The sequence below is a fragment of the Pseudonaja textilis genome, chromosome 12, assembly GCF_049901715.1.
Source record: "Pseudonaja textilis isolate UNSWEBS1 chromosome 12, rPseTex1.2, whole genome shotgun sequence".
Classification (NCBI taxonomy): domain Eukaryota; kingdom Metazoa; phylum Chordata; class Lepidosauria; order Squamata; family Elapidae; genus Pseudonaja; species Pseudonaja textilis.
In genome coordinates, this window is record NC_142001.1 from 8,180,369 (window position 1) to 8,203,969 (window position 23,601).

The window sequence follows — 23,601 nt, forward strand, 5'->3', positions numbered from 1 at the left end:
TCTACTGTCACATTCCAGTAGAAAGTATTTCTCTGAGGATGGGCTCCAGCACCAGTCCGAAAGCTCGGAAGACTAAATTCTTGAACCCAGTGACCATCCCAGACTGAATAAAGGAAATTACTTAGAAGAGTTTCACCGTGTCTTTCTTCATTTTTAAAACCTGATAACGGAATGCCTTTGCTTGAAAGATTTTAGTTCCCCAGATGTACTTTCTAATCTCCCCCCTGAGTGTTAAACTTGTTTTTTTTTTATGCCAGTTGGAAGGATGGAAGCATTCCATCCATGGTCAAGCCAACCTATTTTGAAACGGGGATACTTGAAAACAAAACAATGAGGCTTTCACAAAATCATGACTGTGCGTTCGATTTTCCAGCTCAGAGAATGTGAGCTCTCCAAGTCTCTCTTGTCTACTCTTTGAATGCAAATGTTGCTCCTGTGTTTCTAAGGCTGGGAAGAACAGTTGTATTACCAACATTAATGTGGACTTCAGTTCCATTGAGTGCCGCTTTGCCTGGTAGGAGGGCAGAGTCCACATGTTTTAAAAACAAGAAGGGATGAATGACATTATCTTAATTGCAAAATTGGCTTCTTCTTCTTCTTTTTTAGCAGTGAAATAATTAATCAGCTTGAGGATTGCAAGCATTTTGATTCTTTTGTGTCAGTGCAATGATCCTGCTCTGGGCGAGAAGAAACAGGACAACTGTGTTCCATTATTAACAGGTGGTATAAGGGTTCCTGCCTTGGACTAGAAGATCTTCAAAGGCCCCTTTCAGCCCTATGTATGATTTTATAATGCAAGTGAAGAGGGAGACCCAGGGCTAGTAATGCAATTAACAATTCTGGAGAGGAACCACTGGCTGTGGGGGAGAGGAAGCCCAGACAGAGGAAGTTAAAAAAACATTCCAGCTGAAGCAGCTTCCTGAATGAGAAGCGAAACATCTTCAAAGAAAAAATAGGAAAGTCCAACTGCCTCCTGAAAAAAAAGTATCTTTGGGACAACGAACACCCTTTGAACGGTGTGGGAGTAGGAATGGATTTCCAGAGGGAGGAAAAATGCAGACTACAGGAACCATTAGCACTACTCGGGTGATCCTGAGGACACAGATAAACCTCCAAGGGGCCGCAAGGACCCTCTACAAGGATGCAAATGACCAGCTGTTTGCAAGGAGTAAAAATCCTTCCATTCCTCACTATCCTGTCAGAGCTGAAGAAGCTTCTTGGATGAGAAGCGAAACATCTTTAAAAGAAACATCAAGAAAGTCCAGTTGCCTCCTGAAAAAGCACCTTTGGGACAACCTGGAGGACTGGGAATCTCTACAGAATATCAGCTTTGAGGGGAGGAAAGCTTTGAGTTTTGCTAATATATAGATCAAACCCTTAGATCTATATTTGCTGCAGGCAGACCGTCTGGTGAGATTCTTGTAAGCACGTGATCAACAACAAAGAAACCTATATAGAAATAGAGGCTTTTCAAGGCCAGATGGGTTGGCAAATACATTTAATAAATAAGAAGAAGAAATAATAACCTGTCTGACCCGTTCTGGGAGTGTTCTGGCTGCTTGTGCCTGACAAATTCAGAGTAAATCTTAACATGATGGGTCAGGGAAGAATTAACCCCTTGATACCAATTGGAGTTCTCCATTTTTGGTGATTTTTACAATGTTGTTTTAATTTTATTTTTATTTTAAAAAATAATAATCTGAAATTATTCTGCTTTAAATGCTTAATTTTATTGATTAAGTTGTACATCCCCGGCCATGTATTGTACATGTCTGGAATCTGCACTGTATATCAGACATTAATACAATTGAGCGAGTCCAGAAGTATTTTACAAGAAGAGTACTACACTCTGCAACAAAATATTCTACACCACCAGACTTGAGATTCTAGGCTTAGACATCCTTGAACAATGCCGGCTAAGATTAGACTTAAGCATAGTACATAAAATCATATGTTACAACGTCTTACCAGTTAATGAATATTTCAGCTTTAACCACAATAGCACACAACAGATATAAACTAAAGGTAAACCACTCCAAACTCGATTCCAGGAAGTACGATTTCAGCAACAGAGTGGTCAATGTCTGGAACTCACTACCTGACTCTATTGTCACCTGCTCAAACCCCCACTCCTTTCCCCTCAAACTAACCTCTATTGACCTCACCCCATTCCTAAGAGGTCTGTAAGGGGGGTGCATAAGCGCACAATCGTGCCTACCATCCCTGTCCTATTGTCCCCAATTATTAGTGCCTATTTCATGTATTTATACTTAAGTTTATTCTTATTTCTATTGTATTGTAAGCGCTTGACAAATTAAATAAATAAATAAACCCAAAGTGCCTCTCTGAGCAAGATGGGTGATTAACAAGCAAACATCAGCTATGATACTTATCTAAACTTTCTGTTCGTATCAGTCTAAATCAGAGGTTTCGAATGAAATACAATCTTTTTAGCACATCTGTGTTCTCATCGCTTACAGCCTAAAAGGATTTTGACTCAACATGTTATTGCATTTCTGGATGGCAGTGTAATGCTGCCAACGTAATGTTTTCTGCTGTGATTGTCACGGCGTTTTTTCAGCTTGGAATGTACGAGGTTCCAAAACAGCAGGGTTGCGCGTGCAGCCCTCAACATCCAAAGCTGGATCTAATAATAAATCACACAGCACAATAATTTCATTTGGAGCTTACCATGGATCCTGTATCTGCCCATTTGGGGGTTATTGTTCCATGGAGACCAAACTATTGTGGCATGTTTTAAGGATGGTTTGAAAAACCCCTGGCTCACCATTTATGTGGGAATGCAACCAAGGGCTAAATAAAGTTATGAAGATATTTTCCAATGCTACAAATATTTAAAGAGTGGAACAGAGAGATAAAGAATTCTCTTCATTGGATCTGCTGAAGTGGGCTAAGCAACTAGATTAGAAGGTTGTATTCAATGGTGACAATGGCTTTTTTCAACTTTGACTGCATAAAGTAGTTTCTCTCTCTCTCTCTCTCTCTCTCTCTCTCTCTCTCTCTCTCTCATATATATATATATATATATATATATATATATATATATATATATATATAATTGATACACTTTTCTTTCATAAACATAAAAAAACTCAATGACTATAGGAACAGCATGTTGTCTGAGTGCAATTAGTTTTGAACAACAAAAAGACAATAAGTATAATAGTAATCATAATATACATATCATTAATAATAATCACATGGTAATAGTAGCATTAGCTTATCCCATACTAGCAAGCTTTCATTATATAATTAATCATTCTCTTAATCTTTGGGTTTTCTAACCTCTGTTTCTCTTGGTTAGCCATTGGTAAAACAGGTCCCATGTTAAAAAGTATTCTGTTTCGTCCTTGTCCTCATAAAGTAGTATTTTATCAATCTTGGCAACATTAACATAACATAACATTTTATGGCAACATTGCTGGGGAATTCTGGGAGTTGAAGTCCACATATCTTAAAGTTGCCAAAGTTGAGGAACACTGCTATGAAGTGTCAAACACCACTACTATTCAATTATATAGCCCGGTAGCTATGAATTCTTGGAAGAAAATATTAGAGTGTTTAATGCTTTTGTCAATCATGACAATATTGATGGTTGAAGTTCACCTTACTTTTTCATCCTCAGTCATAATGACATTTTGCATTTATGCCTATGAAGCTTCTCCCGGCAAAACATAGTCACTGAACTGGTAATAACACCGGTTAAATCCCATCCCTGGAACAGCGTGTGATTGTTACTGTCTCAGGAAGCCTTGGTCAGAACATTTGGGTTTTAGTTTGGGCGGGTAAAACCTCAGGTCTTTCAGAGTCGGTTTTTCACCAGCTGTGCCAATATGACATTCCTAAAAAAAAAAAAAAAAACATGCTTTGAGGAAACTCCAGGCCTTAAGAGTTTTGCTTGCGTTGGGTTTGCTACCTGGAACTCCGCCAAGTTCTTCGTCTCGACTAGCCATGGCAGATTTGCATATTCAACACTGTTCTCTCCCTATTTTTCAGGTGATGGTGGATACGCTAAAGACGCAAAGCTGAAAGCCCCCTCTTCCCTGGCGGTGTCTCCTGACGGCACCTTATACATCGCCGACCTCGGCAACATCCGCATTCGTGCGGTTAGCCAAAATAAGCCTCATCTCAACGATGCCAATATTTATGAGATTGCTTCTCCGGCTGATCAGGAGCTGTATCAATTCACCAACAACGGGACTCACCTGCACACCCTCAACCTGATTACGAGAGACTTTCTGTATAACTTCACGTACAACGGGGAAGGTGAACTCGGCACGGTTACCAGCAACAATGGCCACTCGGTACATATTCGCAGGGATGCCAGTGGCTTACCGCTCTGGATGGTGATGCCAGGAGGGCAGGTGTACTGGTTGACCATCAGTAGCAACGGCATTCTCAAAAGAGTCTATGCTCAGGGCTACAATTTAGCCCTAATGACCTACCCTGGCACCACTGGACTTCTCGCCACCAAAAGCAACGAGTATGAATGGACAACAGTTTATGAGTAAGTGACCCTAAGTGTTTTTACCGAACCTTGAAAAAAAAAAACACTGCTTAGCTTATAGAATGATTTTGCCCTCATTCCACCACCAAAAATCCATCTCGCCCATAATACAGATAGTCCTCAGTATAACGACACCAATTGAGCCCCCAAATTTCTGTTGCTAAGGGAGGCAGGTGTTAAGTGAGTTCAGCCCTATTTTATCACCTTGTCACAATTGCTGAGTGAATCATTGTAGTGGTTAGGTTAGTAACACGGTTGGTGAAGTGTATCGTTGCAACTGTTCTGTTAGTAACACAGGTCTTAAGTGGATCTGGTTTCCCTACTGGCTTGGATTATCAGAAGGTCACAAAAATGACCCCAGGACAAAACACAGCAAGGGTCATAAGTATAAACCCGTTGCCGAGCATCTGAAATTTGATCATGTGACCGTGGGGAATGTTGCGGTGGTCATAAGTGGGAAAAACATAAATGACTTTTTTCAGTGCCGTTGTAACTTTGAATGGCCGCTAAATGAATTGTTGTAAGCCAAGGACCACCTGTACTTCCCAATTGGCAAGGTGTGCGATATCGTGTATCCATGTATTCATTCAGAAATCTTAAAACACCTTGGTTGAGTTTCCACACCACATTCAACCTTGCAAAAAGTCCATGCAAAAAGTTGATTTCATCGGGGTTAGGCATGCCTGCACACCCCTAATCAAAAACCTTAGTTTTATGTCAGATATTTAATGCAATAGTTACTTGTTCATTTATTTATAAGATCTATACGGCCCCCTATCAGCTCTATATCAGTACCAGGGAATGCCGTTGTTATTTATTTATGTATGCATTTATTTATTTATAAGATTCATATAGATTCCCCTTTTATACAATGTCATCCTAGATAGTTCACGACAAACACAAATCATGTAAGAGTCTAAAAGGACCCCTTTTTATCAAAAAGTCTGTCAAAACCAATTTTGCTGAGTGCTTACACCCATCGTATTCTTCCCATGGACGGAAGCGGTAGGATCAAGGTATAATAGCAAAATCAATTGGAGGGATCAGTTTGGTTACAAAATAGCAGATTCCATTATCACTTCTGCTTTACTTTTTATTTATTTTAAAATCTTGCCCTCAAGGTGCAAGATTACAAGGAATGATTGTTCAGTTTCTTTCTTTCTTTCTTTCTTTCTTTCTTTCTTTCTTTCTTTCTTTCTTTCTTTCTTTCTTTCTTTCTTTCTTTCTTTCTCTTTTTCTTTTTCTTTTACAGCTATATTGTCTAACAGAACATTGGAAATGGTCAGACCAAAGCTATCCAGTGAGATCTGTTGCTAAGGCTGAATTTTAACTTAGATAGATAGATAGATAGATAGATAGATATAGATATAGATATATAGATATATAGATATATAGATATATAGATATATAGATCTGTGAAATGCCACTCATGCATCATCACAAAATCTACAGAGCCGTAAAGCCTACAAATTTGAAATTTGGTACGCATGTTCCTCTTGGCTTCTAGGTGCTCACTAAGAAAGGATTTTTTGAAATGACCATCAGAGCATTTAGAGTATTTCCTATATTATTATTATTATTATTAACATACTCTAATGCTAAGAAGTTCTACTTGCCTTCCCCACCTGAAAAGAAATCTGTTCCAAATGCAAAACACAAGCAGAGGAGAGGAGTTTCAGTTTTAGTTTCACAGCAGCAACCAGCTTTAGTACAAAACAGTTGAGCTAAGCCATGCCCAGGCTCCTTGCTGTCTCCTTCTTGCTCACACAGCAAATACCGTTTCGTTTTCCAGTCAGCCCTCAATTCTCTCACACACTGACAGGACGCTAGCCAGATGAATACCAATGGATTCTGGTAAGCAGAGGCAGATTCCCCCATTATAAAACTAACCCCCGAGTACATAGTTTTGTAGCGAAGCATGGGTATCGAGCTAGTATATATGTATATAGCTTAGTGTTAAACTCTTTGCAGTCCTTGGTGCTCTCTGAGCTTGGTTGCTTGCTTGCAAACATTTCATTATCCAACTAGGTAACATCATCAGTCTTACTGAGAATCAGGTTTGCTCTCTATTTATTTACAATATCTTGTCCTCTCGGTGTTGGTGGGGGTGATCTTTCTCCTCGGTAGTTCCTTGATTAGGGTATTGTTTACTGCTTGATTTTTATCTAGTGTTAATCCTGTGTCAATCCTCATTTATGTGGCAAACTGGTGTGCTAGTTTCGTTGTTTCCTTCTTAGCTTTTTACTTGTCTCTTTTGTATAACATATAAATGTTGTTTATCTCTACGTGCTGTTTTGTCTGAATAGCAGAGTTGGAAGGGACCTTGGAAGACTTCTAGTCTAACCCCCTACCCAAGCAGGAGCCCCTTGACATGGTCACTTTCCTCTAAAGTTCTCGCAGCTTCACCCCTTCCGTCATTTCATCTCTCCTAGTAGCCGTAGCAATAGCACTTACACTTACATACTGTTTCACGATGCTTTCCCTCCCCCTCTAAGCGATTTGCAAAGTCAGCCTCTTGCCCCCAACAATCTGGGTCCTCCTTTTGACCCACCTCAGAAGGATGGAAGGCTGAGGCAACCTTGAGCCTGGTGAGATTCGAACTGCTAAATTGCAGGCAGCCGGCAGTCAGCAGAAGCAGCCTGCAGTTCCGTACTCCAACCACTGTGCCACCGCAGCTCATAAGAATGATGAGTAAGAATTCCTCAGAGAACTGAGTGCCAATCTTCCAGGCCTTCCCTAGCTTTCTTGGATGTAACATGGTCCAGCTGAAACTATGGAGAAGTCCGTCCGTGTGTTATGAAATTAAGGAATTTTCACTGTGTCTTCTAATTGCTACTTGATATTCAGAGATGACCCAGAGACTAAACTTCTGCCTGTCTCTCATATATAGCAGGGGTCTCCAATCTTGACAACTTGAAGCCTGGAGGACTTCAACTCCCAGAATCCCCCAGCCAGCTTTGCTGGCTGGGGAATTCTGGGAGTTGAAGTCCTCCAGGATTCAAGTTGCTAAGGTTGGAGACCCCTGATATCTAGTGCTTATAATAGTCTTCATACTATGTGTTCTAAATGATTCCTGGTGGGGTTTTTTTTTCTTGGGCTCTTCTGATTTACTCACCATGTTTTGGAGGGCTTTAGTTTGTGTGTTATAGGGATGAAATGTGGTTATAATAATCTTGTTTCTGAGATGTTTCTGATGTATGGCGGTGTTATCCTTTTCACATTTCATGTTGGTTGCTCCACGGTGGTTGTAAATTTTTGATAATAGTAATGGCTACTCATTTTGTCTGTCATCCTGAGAAAACACCGCCTGAATCCCGGGATATTTTCTGTCTCTTAATGGTCTTTTCCTGAGACAGTGAAACGTGAGCCGTGGTGGCACAGGGGTTAAAATGCAATACTGCAAACTACTTCTGCTAACGGCCTGCAGTTCGATTCTCACAGGCTCAAGGTTAACTCAGCCTTTCATCCTTCCGAGGTGGGTAAAATGAGGAGCCAGATGGTTGGGGACAATAGGCTGACTCTGTAAATTACTTGGAGAGAGATGTAGAGAGTGGTATATAAGTCTAAGTGCTATTGCTAATATATTGGAGGGGGTCAGTTATAATTTGAATGGTGATCTGTTATTAAGCAAGGACTACCTGTATTAGCAGACAGTTTGTTATTTTGCTATGTTCTCTTTTAAACTAAAAAAACTCTTTATGCCGTAAATTATAGTACTGGTTTTAGTTTTATTTAATTTCTTTGAATGTCACATGCTGCATTTCTTTTCCTCGCTATTATATTTCTTTTGATGTTACATCATACTGTTCCAATCCATGGTCGCAGCAATAACTTTATTTCTTACTAGATGGTTGGCCATATGCTGACTTTGTAAACTGCTTAGAGAGGGCTTTAAAGCTCTGTGAAGCGGTATACAAGTCAAGGGGCTATTGCTATTTTCCAACAAGATTCTAAGCTTCTACCACTACTAGTTGTATAAAGGACCAGTCTCTCCCCTCTTCAAAAAATAAGTATAGACTCTTGAAAACTTCAAAAGGAATCTTATTGAAGAGAGGTAAAAGCAAGTCAAAATTGAAAGCAGGATCTGAAGTCCTTCAGGGCATGCAACTAGGATAAAGGGAATTTGAAACCCCTCCCAACAGTCCGATGTGGATTCCACCAAGCCACGGGTGTGAAGATGTTATTTTACCAGCGTCTCTGAGAAAGCAGATAAGGAAAGGTTCCTAGAAGGTACCTTCCGGCGCTGCAATCCACATGGCCCCTTCTCCCCTTGCATCTCCCCAGGTGAGAATTATCCAGGCATCTGGGGCGCCAGGCAACAGTTTTATAAATCATGTAAAAGGTTATACAAAAAGCAGGGTAAGAAATAGGATACTTAGGCTACATAGAGAGGAAAAGAATTAAATGTATCAAAGCCAAACCCACCCACCCTTTCTTCCTTTGGAAAATGGCAGATACACAGATCTGACCAGTCAGTTCTCTTGTCGTCAAGATGCTCAAGGGATTCACACAGACCTACAAAATCATCCTTGGAAACCGATGGTACAAAAAGTGTCCTGGAGATTCCATATGGTTGCCCGAAACCTTCCCAGGTGAAACAGGGACCAAATGTTTTTCCCCTTCTAAGGCATTTGGGTGGAGGTGGGTGAAATGGGTGCCTTCAGCCTTGCAGCCGCCCAAAATCTGTCACACCAGTTCAAACACTCCAACTCTTCTGCAAAAACAAACCCTATCCCTAACTGTTCTTACAGTGCATTTCCAAATAATCCAGGGATGAAACGTCCCTTAAGCCAAACAATCTTGCACACTTTTCTCGAAAGCAAAGACGGTGATTTCTCCATGTGATTCCTCTGTTGAGATCATCCCTGAGGCCAAATGAGATGGAAAACAGTCATCCAAAAGAAAAAACCCCAAAAGCCTCCAAATACTCAACGGCACAGCTTTGACAGCCTCTGGCTCAAAAGGAGTCGTGTTTTCATGGAGAAATGAGTGCAGAATTGGGAAGGGAATTGCAGAGAATTGCCTCCGTTATCATCTGGCCTTGTTATCAAGGTATCAGATGTTCCGATCAGCTCCTGGTAGCTTGAATGCTTGAATCCCCAGTGGGAGGAAAAAGCAGCTTTGGCAGCTTGGCTTTAAACCAACGAAATAGGAGAGGGGGGGGGGGAGAAAAACCTGAACAGCTGGAAATGGGACAGCTGGATTTCCCACTAGGAGGCACAGAAGAGCTGTCATCCCTTCTCATCAGTGCTGTGAAGCCTTAGCTAGAAGACATAAACCATGCCAGCAGCACACCCTAGATGTGTTAGGTCTGTAACGCTGCAATTCATAAACCTGGAGACTCCTGCATCTGGGGCATCGTCTAAAACCCTCAATATGTTTCTCGTAACATTTTGAAAGCCGAGCCATTCAAGATAGGAAACTTTAAACATTTCAGGGAGTCAGAATGTCTTTTTATTAGCTCCAGTAGCTCAGGGTTTTTTTTTTTTAATTCTCTTTTTCTTAGTACAGAGTGACCTCTTGTGGCATCTCTTAGGTTCCATCCAACTCCTATGGTTTACCGTGCCGTTACTTCTCTAGCTGTCCATAAATTCACCGTCATTATTTTTGAATTACTTTTTATGTACGTAATTGCCTTCTTCCTGGTGAGTTAAGCAAGGTGGGTTATAAAACGAAGCATCGGAAGTGCCAATAAAATCTTGAAAGTTGCAACAAGGGTGTGATAAATCTACATCAAATGAACTGGCCCACAGTGAGAAAGGGGCTCTTTTTTAAAAAAAAAAATAAAAATCTTAAAAGTACAGTTCTCTATACTTTTTAATTGTCCCCTTGAACTCTGTGGTCTTATTTATGAATAGAGATGCCAGGGATGAAAAAACGTCTTGAGCCAAACAGCATGGCACACATTTCTCAAAAGCAAAGAACCGTTGTAAGTCGAGGACTACCTGTGTTGCAAAGCAAAGCTATGGCATCTAACATCATCGTGATTACAAGTCGGTCTATTAGCAGGGGTAGGCTGATACCGGTTCACCCCAGTTTGGGCAAACCCGTAGCTAATTTTATGGCCATTTTATGGCCAGATCGGCGAACTGGCAAATCCCAACCGTGGATGGCCCCATCCCTCCCAGGAGCCCCCATGCAGCCTATTTTGGATCCCAGGTAAGTACAGGACCCACATGGAAGCTCGGGAAAGGTGAAAAATGGGCGTTCTAGAGGCTCCAGAAGGCCAGAAATAGATCTGTTTGGGGCCTCTGGAGTCTGGGGAAGTCATTTTCGCCCTCCCGGAGGCTTGAGGAAAGCCTCTGGAGCCCATGGAGGGCGAAAAATGGGCCTCCCGGAAGTTCCAGAAACTCAAAATCAGGCCCATTTCCAGCCTCCAGAGCCCGGGGAGGCCATTTTCATCCTCCTGGAGGCTCGAGGAAAGTCCGAGGAACCTGAAAAGGACAATAAATGGACGTCCCTGAAGTTCCAGAAGGCCAAAATCAGGACCGTTTCTGGCCTCCAGAAGGCCTCCAAAGCCTGGGGAAGCCGTCTTCACCCCTCCCGGAGTCTCGAGGAAAACCTCCAGAGCCCGGGGAGGGCAAAAACGCCCCTCCCCCCCTCCATGGTGCAGGAGGCTGACTAGACCACGCCCACCATGACCACATCCACCCACCAACTGGGCAGAGAACCAGTTGCTCAATTTTTGAAGGCCACCTCTGTCCACTACCTTGTCTTGCACGCATCTAAAAAAAAAAAAGAAAATGGCGAAAGCTTTCTTTAGGTCTCTCCGCCTATAAAGAAATATAAAATTAAGCTGTGATGCTGGGGAGCAGACTGGAGCTAAAAAAACAACAATAACAACCTTGTTTCCCCAAAAGTATTTGTTGTGCAGTTGGCTGCATTGGTTGTGAAAAGCTTCCATGGGGCAAATTTTGTCCTGGGAATGAAAAGTGACTTTTTAATCCTTGTAAAGATTAGCTATTCTAAGTAGGAGGCACATTTCCACCCAGCTCTTTAGCCAAAACAGGATCCCAAAACAGCTTGTAATGCCTTTTTGGAAAGCCAAAGGTTTTATGATTGCAGGCAGCTGAAAACAGCATGTAAGTCTAAATGCTATGAGTTTACTCTGGGCTAGCCAGTCCACACTCACTTGATAGCTAGAGAAAGAATGGGTTGCTTTTCAGCAAAATTATTACCGGATGCCTCTCAGAAAGAGAACAAATACGGATTCATAGCAGAATCTTATCTCTCTGTGTGTCTATGTCTGTGTCTGTCTGTTTATATCTCTACTAACTCTATATCTGTGCTTCGCTACGAAACTATCTAGTCAGGCTTAGTTTTGGGGGAAGAAAATAAGGGGGGGGGGGAACCTGCGTCTCCCTACCAGCATCCATCAAGTATTTATCTGGCTAGTGTCCTGTCGGTGTGTGAACAGTTGAGGGCTGTTTGGAAACTGAAACAGTATTTGCTGTGTGAGCAAGGAGACAGCAAGGAGCCTGCGCATGGCTTAGCTCAACTGTTCTGTACTAAAGCTGGTTGCTGCTCTAAAACTGAAACCGAAACTCCTCTCCTCTGCTTGTGTTTTGCATTTGGAACAGGTTTCTTTTCAGATGGGGAGGGGGAGTAGAACTCCTTAGCATCAGAGCGTGTTAATAATAATAATATAGGAAATACTAATGCTCTGATGGTCATTTTGAAAAAATCTTTTCTTAGTGAGCACCTAGAAGCCAAGAGGATCATACGTGCCAAATTTCAAGTTTGTAGGCTTTTACAGTTCTGGAAATTTTGTGATGATGCATGAATGGCATTTCGCTTATATATATAGATAGATAGATAGATTCATCTGTTGATGAACATAATAAAATGTTGATTTGATATGGGTACATCTCCCTCTTTCTATTCCTCTTCCTTCCCTTCTATTTTTCCTTCCTTCCTTCCTTCCTTCCTTCCTCTTTCTTTTTCAGTGCACTTTATTGTATATACCATTTATCTGTGCTTTTTTTTATTTTCCTAGGTATGATTCCGATGGTCATTTAACCAATGCAACTTTCCCTACTGGGGAAGTCAGCAGTTTCCATAGCGATGTTGAAAAACTGATGAGAATAGAAATTGACGCTTCAAACAAGGAAAATGTGATAACAGCAACTAACTTTTCAGCTACCTCAACTATTTATACTTTAAAACAAGGTAGGAATCCTATAGTTGTTGTTTTTTCCCTGTTTGATCTCATAGTTTTAACATTCTTCTGAATACATTTTTCAAAGCTCTGCACCAAAACAAGGTAGCTCATTATATTGGCTCCTACAGGTTACTCAAAAGATCTGATCAAGCAACTTCAGAATAATAAGATGACAACTATAAGAAGCCTTGAGATCAGAAGTGTGTGGGGTTTTTTTTCCTTTAAACAATCAACATAATTATTCTCTCCAGTGCGAGAGACTGAACCAAGTTGTGTATCACTAAAACTGGCCTCTTTGGAAACTAACTGTGATGACACCACTTCTAAAACAGGAGACATAGAACATCGCAGTCCATCCGCCTAGTATTTGTCCCCGATAAACAAAACAAGAGAAAGAATAATAAATTTATGAACAGTATTAGAACCTAGAGGAAGGTTGTAGGCAGGGGTGGGCTTCAAAAATTTTAGCAATGGGTTCTCTGCCTGGTTGCTGGGTGGGCGTGGCTATGGTGGGCGTGGCCTACTTGGCATCCTGCACCATTCGGTGGGGGGACGTTTTTGCCCTCTCCGGGCTCCGGAGGCTTTCCTCGAGCCTCCGGAAGGGCAAAAACAGCCTCCCCGTGCTCCAGAGGCTCCCTGGAAGCCGGAAACGGGCCCATTTCCAGCCTTCCCAAACTTCCAGGAGGACGTTTTTCACCCTCCCCAACCCTCCACGCGCCCCCTACACTTACCTGCATCCAGAACTGGCCGCGTGGGGACTCCTGGGAGGGGAGGGGCACGGTGGGTAGGGCCAGCCAGGAGTGGGATTTGAGGGTTCTCCAAAACTGCACAGAATCATAGCTAGGGGCTCTCCCGAAGCCCTGAGAATCCCCAGCAGCCCACCCAGGGGTGGGATTCAAATTTTTTAAGAACCGGTTCTGTGGGTGTGGCTTAGGTGATGGGCATGGCTTGGTGGTCATGTGACTGGGTGGACATGGCTTGGTGGTCATGTGACGGGCTGGGTATGGCCAACTCAACATCACTCACATCAAGGCACGCATCTCCTCGCCTGGCCTCTCAAGACTGTGGGGATGCTGCAATAGTCGTAAGTGTGAAAAATGGTCATAAGTCACTTTTTTCAGTGCCATTGTAACTTTGAATGGTCACTCCACACAAGCAAAGGACCAGCAAAGGAGGGGAAAAAAACTCCAGAGAAGTTCCTGAGACAGGAAGTCTAGTCCTGCCAAGAATGTAATAGGGGTTAACAGAGAGGCAGTTTCTGTAAGCAACACCAGAATGTTTCCTTCCTGCCTTCCTTACAGGAATAGCCCAGTAATTTCTTCTAACAACCGGTTCTCCAAACTGCTTAAAATGTTAACAACTGGTTCTAGCGAATAGGTGTGAACTGGTAGAATCCCACCCCTGAGCCCACCCCCGGTTGTAGGGCAGCTCCACTATAATATCATTAAACTCCCTTTTTATGATCCTATAATCCCTTAATTTTGGGTAGAGTCGGGGCAACTGGATGGAGATGAGCATTTACTGGCTGGATGCCCTTCCTGACACCATGCGGACTTCGCATCAGATTTTTTTTTTCTTTGCACCCTAGGAGGGAAACATCTGCCGCTACCTAGGATTGAACATCACACCACTCAGCTTTAACATAATATCATTGAATTCCACAAACTAACCTGATACCAAAACCAGAGACCACATTTTAACTTGGTTCAAGCCAGCCAATAAGGGGTAATTCAACAAACCATGTTTAGATCATGCTTGGCTGAGCATTTGAACCACCACTCCAATTGTGACTACTTTGGTGTTTGTTGATTCCTTTGCATTTTCTCTTATGAAATATAGAATTCTTTATTGGCCACGTGTGATTGGACACCTAAGGAATTTGTCTTCAGTGCATAAGCTCTCAGTGTACATAAAAGCTATGAGGGATAAATCACGATCCTAAAGCTTTACCGATGTCAGACCCCACAAAGCTGCCAAGATCCAATAAAAGCGAAGATCGCATAAACTTTGGCGAAACGTTCCCTAAACTAGGGAATTTCCATGCCTGGCTGCCTGTCTTGTTTTGTTCACTTGCTTATTTATTATTTATTTATGGGATTTGTCGACTGCCACAGGACTCTGGGCGGTTACATAATTTACATGTAAAACCCGATGCAAGTCACTAGAATAATTAATTAGAACAGTCGTGTAATTAAATCTCAGTTTAAATGAAGGCTAAAAGTAGTCAGTTAAATGTCTTGGATATAGCAATGTTGGTTATAATTAATCCCCAAAGGCTTTCTGGATCAGCTATGTTTCAGCATCCTAGCCTTAGGGAGCAATTATTCTAAAGAAGTAAGAGCTGCTTAAAAGAATACCCACCAGTGGGGTTCCATACTTTCCGACTCGTAACTAGCTGGTACAATCTACTTCTTTGAGTAGGACAGAGAGAAACTATTGTGGAAAAGCAGCTCCTAAATTATCCGATCCTGACCCTTTTCCAATTAGTGCCCAACATCTTAAATTGCCCTCAGAAACCTACTTATAACCAGTACAGCTGTTACAGCAGAGAGTATCTTGATTGACCGCTAAGCATACCTCCAGATCCATTTTCTGGACCACCTGAAATGTTCTTCAAGCACATACAGCAAGTTACAATAATTTGTGCTAGAGATGATAGTAAGGAAGGCAACCTTGATGGAAACATGCAAGAACTGTTAGCAAAACAGCAGGAGGAGGAGGAGGAGGAGGAGGAGGAGGAGGAGGAGGAGGAGGAGGAGGAGGAGGAGGAGGAGGAGGAGGAGGAGGAGGAGGAGGAGGAGGAGGAGGAGAAAGAAGGAAGGAAGGAAGGAAGGAAGGAAGGAAGGAAGGAAGGAAAGAAAGAAAGAAAGAAAGAAAGAAAGAAAGAAAGAAAGAAAGAAAGAAAGAAAGAAAGAAAGAAAGAAAGAAAGAAAGAAAGAAAGAAAGAATAGCTCCATCAGACTTACAAGATTCTGCTATTTGATTCTATCTCAATCAAAGTATTATTAGCTTTCCTGCAGAGGTCATTTTCTGATCTAGTCTGTCTCGTGGGGTTGACAGGATAACAATGACACCTTCAACACATATGATTTCAAAGAGAGTTGTAGATGGCACACTGGCTGAAGCCATGAACAGTCTTACAGTCCATGATCTCCATCCTCTCTTTGAGCAGGAACTGCTTCCAGAATGAATCCTAGATTGTGAGCCTGCTTTTTTTTTCTGGGGAAAGCAGACCCCCCAATCTCATCAAGAGTCAAAGATGGCCGCAGCCCTGGAATTAGACACCCTCCATGTCAACCGCCCATCCTCATATTTAGTTGAATCTGAGCCTGTTTTTCCTTTGAGAGCCTCCAGATCGGTGTTTTAAGACTAGAGGTGGTATTCAGCCGGTTCTGCCCAGTTCTGGAGAACCGGAAGCGGAAATTCTGAGTAGTTTGGAGAACCGGGAAGTCCCACCTCTGACTGGCCCCGCCAACCCCATCTCTTCTCTGCCTCCCATTGAGTCCCAGCTGATTGGCTGGGTCTCCTTTGGTTGCCCTGCACAGGAGAACGGAGCTGGAAAGCAGGTTAGTGGGGTGGGGAGGGAATGGGGATTTTGCAGTAACCTTCCCCTGCCACGCCCGCCAAGCCACGCCCACAGAACTGGTAGCAAAATTTTGAATCCCACCACTGATTAGGAGTTTTGTCATATTGCCCAATGAGCCCAGAATGCCTGTTTCAGAAAGAATAAATTGGTTTATGCAACCCACTCATCCAAGGCATTGGATCCAGGAGTGGTCTGGGTCTGCTGAATGACTGTTCTCCCCAACTCTTCTCTTTGCAGGCTACTTTGTAGATTGCATTTTTATATTTTATTCTATTACCTGCATTTTTAGTGGTTGGGGTTTTTTTTGCAGTAGTGGAGTGGACTAGAGGTGGAGCTCTCACCTCACAATGAGGAGGCTGCAAGTTCAATCCTAGGTAGAGGCAGATATTTTTTTCTCCATGAGAAAAAATATTCGATGAGAATATATCTACTAAAAAAACTCCGCATTGGCGACAGGAAAGGCATCCGGCCAGTAAACGCTCAGCTCCATTCAATTGCCCAGACTCCACCCAAGGATGTTGATTTTTTTTTTTTTTGATGTTTGTCATCCTGAGTCACATGCCAATTTATATTTGTTGTTGTGTGGAAAATAAGAAGAGGAAGGAGTATTATGTATGTTCACCACCTTGAGTTCTTACAGAGTAATAAAGGTGGGATAAAACTCAAGTAAATAAGCAAAATAAATCTGATTAGGTATCATCTGTGTATTGATGATGCCTCATTCCAAATGGACAGATAATCTCTCCCCAAGTTTTGTAGATCTGAGTAGGATACAGCAAAGATTGAAACCAGAGTAATTCCGTAAATTTTGGAGTGTTATAAACCCCAACAATATTTGTGTGTCTGTTTGTGTGTTTTGATGATCAATCTTAATAATTTGTGGAAACTTGCAAAACTGACAGATTTGACTTACTGTGACCCATATTTAAGTCATCACTGCCCGATACGCTTCAGCTATTAGGGTGTTCTAATAGCTGCATTTAGTCATTTAAGAAAACAGTAGCATAACTTTTTATTTCAGCTACACACAAAAAGCCAGAGATTTGGAGAAAGGGGGATGTTTCACCCTCAAAGAGGGAGAGAAAGATTTCCAGATGCTACAGAAAGTATTATTTTATTACAACCCAATGCATTTCAAATACAAATATTTCCCTGGGGCTTAGAATATAGAGAGAAAGACAATAAACTGGAAGACACAAAAATAGTTAGAAGCTTTTATTTGGGGGGTGGGGAGTGTTTTGCAGCAATTATTCCACACTTCAGCTCATCTCTGTCAATTTTAGTCACATAATAAAATTAAGAACAAATTCCATATGCTAATAAACTCAATTGATACAGGGTAAAAAGTCTGTTGTATAGAATCTTAGCAAATGCCTAATTATAGCAACTCAGATTGTTTTTGTTTTTTGTTTAAAAAAAACCTGTTTACCAAACGTTGATAACTACGCTTTTGTTTTTCCAAAAGTTCTCAAATGGATTTATTCTATACAAGAGTCAGAGTTTTAAATCCTGTGGAAGTTTCAAGCCTTCAGGTGCTACTTTTAATGAGCCAGATTGTGAATTTTTTTAAAAAACAATATTTGAGGCAAGGATGCAGAATTCTTTTCTCCTGCACTTCAGGGTACAATTGCTCCAGGGTTACAGTTCCCCATCCTGGACTAAAAAATATATGTTTGCACTTTAGCAGCAATTCTGGAGAATAGATTATTTTTTACAACTGGGGATGACAATTTATTTCCTCTTTAAGATCATAAGTTTCCTTTTCAACTTCCCACTCTAAGCAAAATTGCTTAATGAGAATCCCTTGTTTGCAAAAAGAAATGCAGATGTTTGCAAAAAAAAACAACCCTATTTTTTAAAGAGATTCAGTGTTTATTACAATAAAGAGCACTGCTATATTATGGTTCTATTGTGGTTCTTCTGAGCTTATATAGTAAATTTTGTGTGGGTATGTAGAGTGGAATCCATGTCTGTGGGATCAACATCTGCAGTATGGCAGTCCACACCTTGCCCCTTTTATATGTGGGTCAGTGTTACACCTTAATAAAACAGATTGCAATCCTGCACTCACCATTCTGTAATCAAGTAATCATACTATATTCGGTAATCAAACTATATTTTCAGTAGCGCTGGGAAGTCTTCCCTTTTCAGTGCTATTAGTACCCTATCTTCCTTCAGTATTACTGTGGGAAATTCTTTCTTTCTTTCTTTCTTTCTTTCTTTCTTTCTTTCTTTCTTTCTTTCTTTCTTTCTTTCTCTCTTTCTCTCTTTCTTTCTTTCTTTTTTGTATATATTTTATTGATACATTTTTGAAATACATACTTGGTTAGAAAAAATGATAAAGCAACATACAGATTTGAAACTAGAAATATTCTTGTTGGGTATATTACCAAATCAGTAAAACAAAGAGAAAACATACTTAATTTTTCATGTGTTAAGGACAGCAAGAATTGTGTTTGCACAACAATGGAAAAATAAAGAGATCCCTACAGATGAAAGTGTTATAAAAATTACTAGAATGTGCTGAGATTGATAGATTAACACTTAAAAGGAAGTGGAAAAGGAAGAAACTGAATATTTTTTCAACACGGGACTTATTTTACCAATGGTTAACTAACAAACAGAGTTTAGAACCTAAAAAGATAAGGAAAAAAAAATTGTATTGAAAATTTTATAAGATGGACAAATTAACTGTATTACTATTTTGTGATTAACATAGGCATATCTATTATTATGATGATGATGATTAATGTTGTATCTCTACTTAAAACTGACTGTGCCCAGACAACACGCTGTTCAGACAGATATGGAATTTTTTATTTGTATAGGAAATTGTTTTCTTTGATTTAGAGAATAATGTGAATAAGCTATATTGGGGTTTGAATGCAGTATCATCGCAAAAAAACCCAGATTTTTCCAGTTGTCATTCCAAGACTGCCAATGTCATTCCAAGACTAGATAAATAAAGACTTCACACACACAATGTTTAACTCCTCAGAATGAATAGCTGAGCTCTTTCTCCTCTTGTTTTGTGTGATGACAGACAATATTCAGAATATATATCGGGTCAGTCCAGATGGGTCCCTCCGAGTCACATTTGCCAGTGGAATGGAAGTGATGCTGAATGCTGAGACACACATCCTAGCTGGTGTGGTCAACCCCACCTTAGGAAAATGTAATATCTCCTTACCTGGGGAGCATAACTCCAACCTTATCGAGTGGAGGCAAAGGAAGGAACAAACGAAAGGCAATATTTCCACTTTTGAAAGAAGGTTACGGGTAAGTTTTCCCACTGAAGAGACCTATATTTCTGGCTCCTCCTGCAAATCTCCCAGTACGTTTCTGTTTGCATTGTCAATTTTGGCTTTGTGTCTCTTTCAAAGTGAGAGGCAATTTTGATGGTATTGGTTAAGGTACCAGGCTAAAAACAGTCCTGCCAGAGGCAGAGAAAGCTAGCTGGGTTATTTGGGACCAGTCATTCTCTCTCAGCCCCAGAATGATGCAATGGCAAACCACTTTTAAAAAAAATCTTGCTGAGATCTGCAGGGACTGGTACAAGCAGTTTCCAGAAGTCAAAAACTGACCTTAAGAGACACACACACATTTCAAAGCAACAGGTGACATTCTTATAAAACTATTGTGGGGGGAGGGTTTGGACACATTAGAAATTTTGACAATGAATTATAAGCACTCTTACAAAAGCCTTGGAGAAGACTTGACTTTTTACAAAATGAAGGAGGGAGTATCCAGCCAGAATCCATTTAAAAATGGCTAATCTAATAAGAAATAAAGTTATTGCTGTGACCATGGATTGGAACAGCACGATATAACATCAAAAGAAAAATAATAGCGAGGAAAAGAAATACAGCATGTATAACAGAAGGTGTGACATTCAAAAAAATTAAATTAAAACCTGTGCTATAATGTAGAACATAAAGAGGTGTGTTTTTTTTAGTTTAAAAGAAAGCATAATAAAATAACAAACTCTCTGCCAATACAGTCCTTCCTTAATAACTGATTGCTATTCAAATTACAACTGACCCCATCCAATATATTAGCAATAATACTTAGATTTATATGCTACTTCACAGTGCTTTACAGCCCTAAGTGGTTTACAGAGTCAGCACGTTGCCCCCAACAATCTGAGTTCTCATTTTACCGACCTCAGAAGGATGGAAGGCTGAGTCAACCTTGAGCTGGTGAAAGTTGAACTGCAGGCAGTTGGCAGTCAGCAAAAGTAGCCTGCAGTACTGCATTCTAACCATTGCAGCACCATGACTCACATCTACTGACTCAGGAAAGGATCCTGACTGACTGCAGTATATTAGCAATAGCACTTTGACTTATATACCACTTTATATAGCCCTTTCTAAGCAATTTACAGAGTCAGCCTATTGCCCCCACCAACTAGCTGGATCCTCATTTTACCTACCTCGGAAGAATGGAAGGCGGAATCAGCCTTGAGCCAGTGAGAATTGAACTTCAGGCAGTTGGCAGAATTATCCTGCAATACTGCATTCTAATCACTGCACCACCATGACTCTTGTAGTTACCACTACTTACAAACACACACACACACACAGAGAGAGAGAGAGAGAGAGAGAGAGAGAGAGAGAGAGAGAGAGAGAGAGAGAGAGAGAGAGAGAGAGAGAGAGAGAGAGAGAGAGAGAGAGAGAGTGAGTGAGTGTCACTTGGTCATATTTGTGATTATTTTTGCCAATGGTGACCTATTGTGGGTACTACAGATTATTTTCATTATCAGCTATTTTAAGGCAATTGGATAGGTTGGACTCCGAAGATGAGAAGTGCGTTGTTGTTGTGTTTTACATTGCTCAAGGCCTTAATTACAAGCCTTTTAGTCTCTGTATTTCCAATGGTATTTCCAATCTCCATGTTTTCCTTGAAAACAAACAGAAGAGCAAGACGAACCAATCTATTTATGATAAGCACAGCTAGGAGGCTGCCCAAAGTTCAGTTTTCATCACCAGGCTTCCTGAGAACACCCAACCCTACCCTTTTGCTAAAGAGGGATGGATAAGAACTCTCCCTGAACACCTGGGCAGAGAAAGTGTAAGGGTCTGCCTTTCGTCTACATTCAAGAAAGTAAAACTCCTGAAACAATTAACATTTCAAAAGGAGCCTTTAGTTGAAAGAAAGGGGTTGCAGGACAAAAGAAGCAAGATTGGAAGTTCTCCACCTCCCCCCACGCAATTCAGTTAGGATAAAGCAGTTAGAAACCCTTCCCTTCAGCCCGATGTTGAGTAAGCCAATACACAGGTGCAGAGTTGTTTTGAGAACCGCAGGTTGAGAAGGTGATATAGGCAAGGAGTCGTTCCCAGGCGTCTCTTGCTGAAGGCACCAGAGCTGAGGCCCTCTCCCCTTACACGCCCAAGAAGGTAAATCAAAGCGACAGGATACATAGGCATCAGGGGAAAAGTTATAAACCAGAGGTGGTATTCAGCAGGCTCCGACCAGTTCTGGAGAACCGGTAGCGGAAATTTGGAGTAGTTCAGAGAACTGGCCAATACCACCTCTGACTTGCCCCGCCCCCAATCTCTTACCTGCCTCCCATTGTGTCCCAGCTGATTGGCTGGGTCTCCTTTGGTTGCCCTGCACAGGAGAACGGAGCTGGAAAGTAGGTTAGTGGGGTGGGGAGGGAAGGGGGATTTTGCAGTAACCTTCTCCTGCTGCGCCCACCAAGCCACACCACGCCCATCAAGCCACACCTACAGAACCAGTAGTAAAAATTTTTGAATCCCACCACTGTTATAAACTAAGGAATGTACCCAGGCCCCCTCCCTCCATCCCAGAATGACAGCGCCCCGATAGGGATCTATGGGGTCTGACACAAAGAAAGCCATGAAATTTAAGGAGTGGATAAGGGGCAAAGAAGTGCGTTTTGCATACTGTGAAGACTGCCATAGTGGCAAGAAGGAAATTCTGGCATTGGGCCATGGTTCAGACTTTATTTCAGGCCAATAAACAACTCCCCTCTCCTTCAAGATGGGACTTGGGCTGTCTTAGGAGTCCACATCCAAAGCCACTTTGGCCTCTCCAGTCCTGCCTTTACACAGAGAGATCCGCTGTCATTGTATCAGGTTGGCCTTTATGGCTTTTACTCAACTAGAGTATTAAGAGATCCCTGTGGCAGGTGAGTCAATACATCTCCCCCCACCCTCTCTTTAATTAACAGACCTGGGTTTAAAAGCAAAAGACGTCAATAAACTTACAGGGTGAAGAACGCTTTAGGAAATCTGTTTTCAATTTGACAGAACTACTCCTTGGGGAGGTCTTGATTAACAGGGTGCATTCCAACTAATGATCTAAAACAAATGGCCTACAAAACAGGGTAATCATTATAGATCTGTCAAATTTGATGGAAAATGAGAGAACAGAATATCCCATGGCTTCCTCCAAGCTTCCACAGCAGATGGACAGCAACCTGGGGTTGGGAATGCTAAGAGGGATCAGACCTGATTAGTAGTTGTTTGGGAGGCATACGGAAACCTTACAGGCTTTAAGACAGATTGAGGAGAAGAAAAGGAAGAGGAAGAAACAGAAACCTTCCATCCTGGAAGAAGATAATAGCAAATCACTTCAACAAAATCACAAGGACAACTCCACAAACTCAATAGGAATCAAGCTTGATCTGTCTTATTCCATTCCACTCATTTCTTTTACTGAGGTTGTCAGGTAGAGTCTGAGAGAAGATTTGGGTTCATCCATCATTTGGAACCAAGTTTAATTTGACCAGTTTAGAGTGGAGTGGACTGGAATGGAATACTTTATTTGGCTGTTATTAGACACAGGAAGAATTTGTTTCCAGTGCAGAAGCTCCCAGTGTACATGCAAGCAACAGAGTAATCATCATCATCACCATCATACCAATAAGAGGAAATAGAGAAGAAAAAGAAGAAGAAGAAGAAGAAGAAGAAGAAGAAGAAGAAGAAGAAGAAGAAGAAGAAGAAGAAGAAGAAGAAGAAGAAGAAGAAGAAGAAGAAGAAGAAGAAGAAGAAGAAGAAGAAGAAGAAGAAGAAGAAGAAGAAGAAGAAGAAGAAGAAGAAGAGTAATGCAGTGATACAACATGGGTAAATGTGCTTAGACATAAGACAGTATTGAGAATTAGGTGTTCAGCAGAATGATGGCATGAGGAGCTAAAAACTGTCCCTGTGTCTAGTTTGGCATGTAATGCCCTACAAAGGCATCCCGAGGGGAGAAGTTGAAACAGTATGTCCAGGATGTGAGGTGCCTATAGCAACTGTGAGCAAGTCCATAGTTTGTGGAGCAAGCTTGCTAAACCATCAGTCATTGCTGATGTATCCCAGA

General features: G+C 41.4%; 1 protein-coding gene across 5 annotated transcripts in view; it reads left to right on the top strand.

Moving 5' to 3' along the window:
* Nucleotides 1–23,601, top strand: part of TENM1 (teneurin transmembrane protein 1) — a 327,538-nt gene that overhangs the window by 285,096 nt on the left and 18,841 nt on the right. For all 5 annotated transcript variants that reach the window (XM_087940951.1, XM_087940953.1, XM_087940950.1 and 2 more), the window contains 3 exons: nucleotides 4,018–4,528; nucleotides 12,525–12,697; nucleotides 19,319–19,554. In XM_087940951.1, coding sequence (XP_087797077.1) covers nucleotides 4,018–4,528; nucleotides 12,525–12,697; nucleotides 19,319–19,554 — 920 coding nt within the window. The remainder of the gene's footprint in view (nucleotides 1–4,017; nucleotides 4,529–12,524; nucleotides 12,698–19,318; nucleotides 19,555–23,601) is intronic.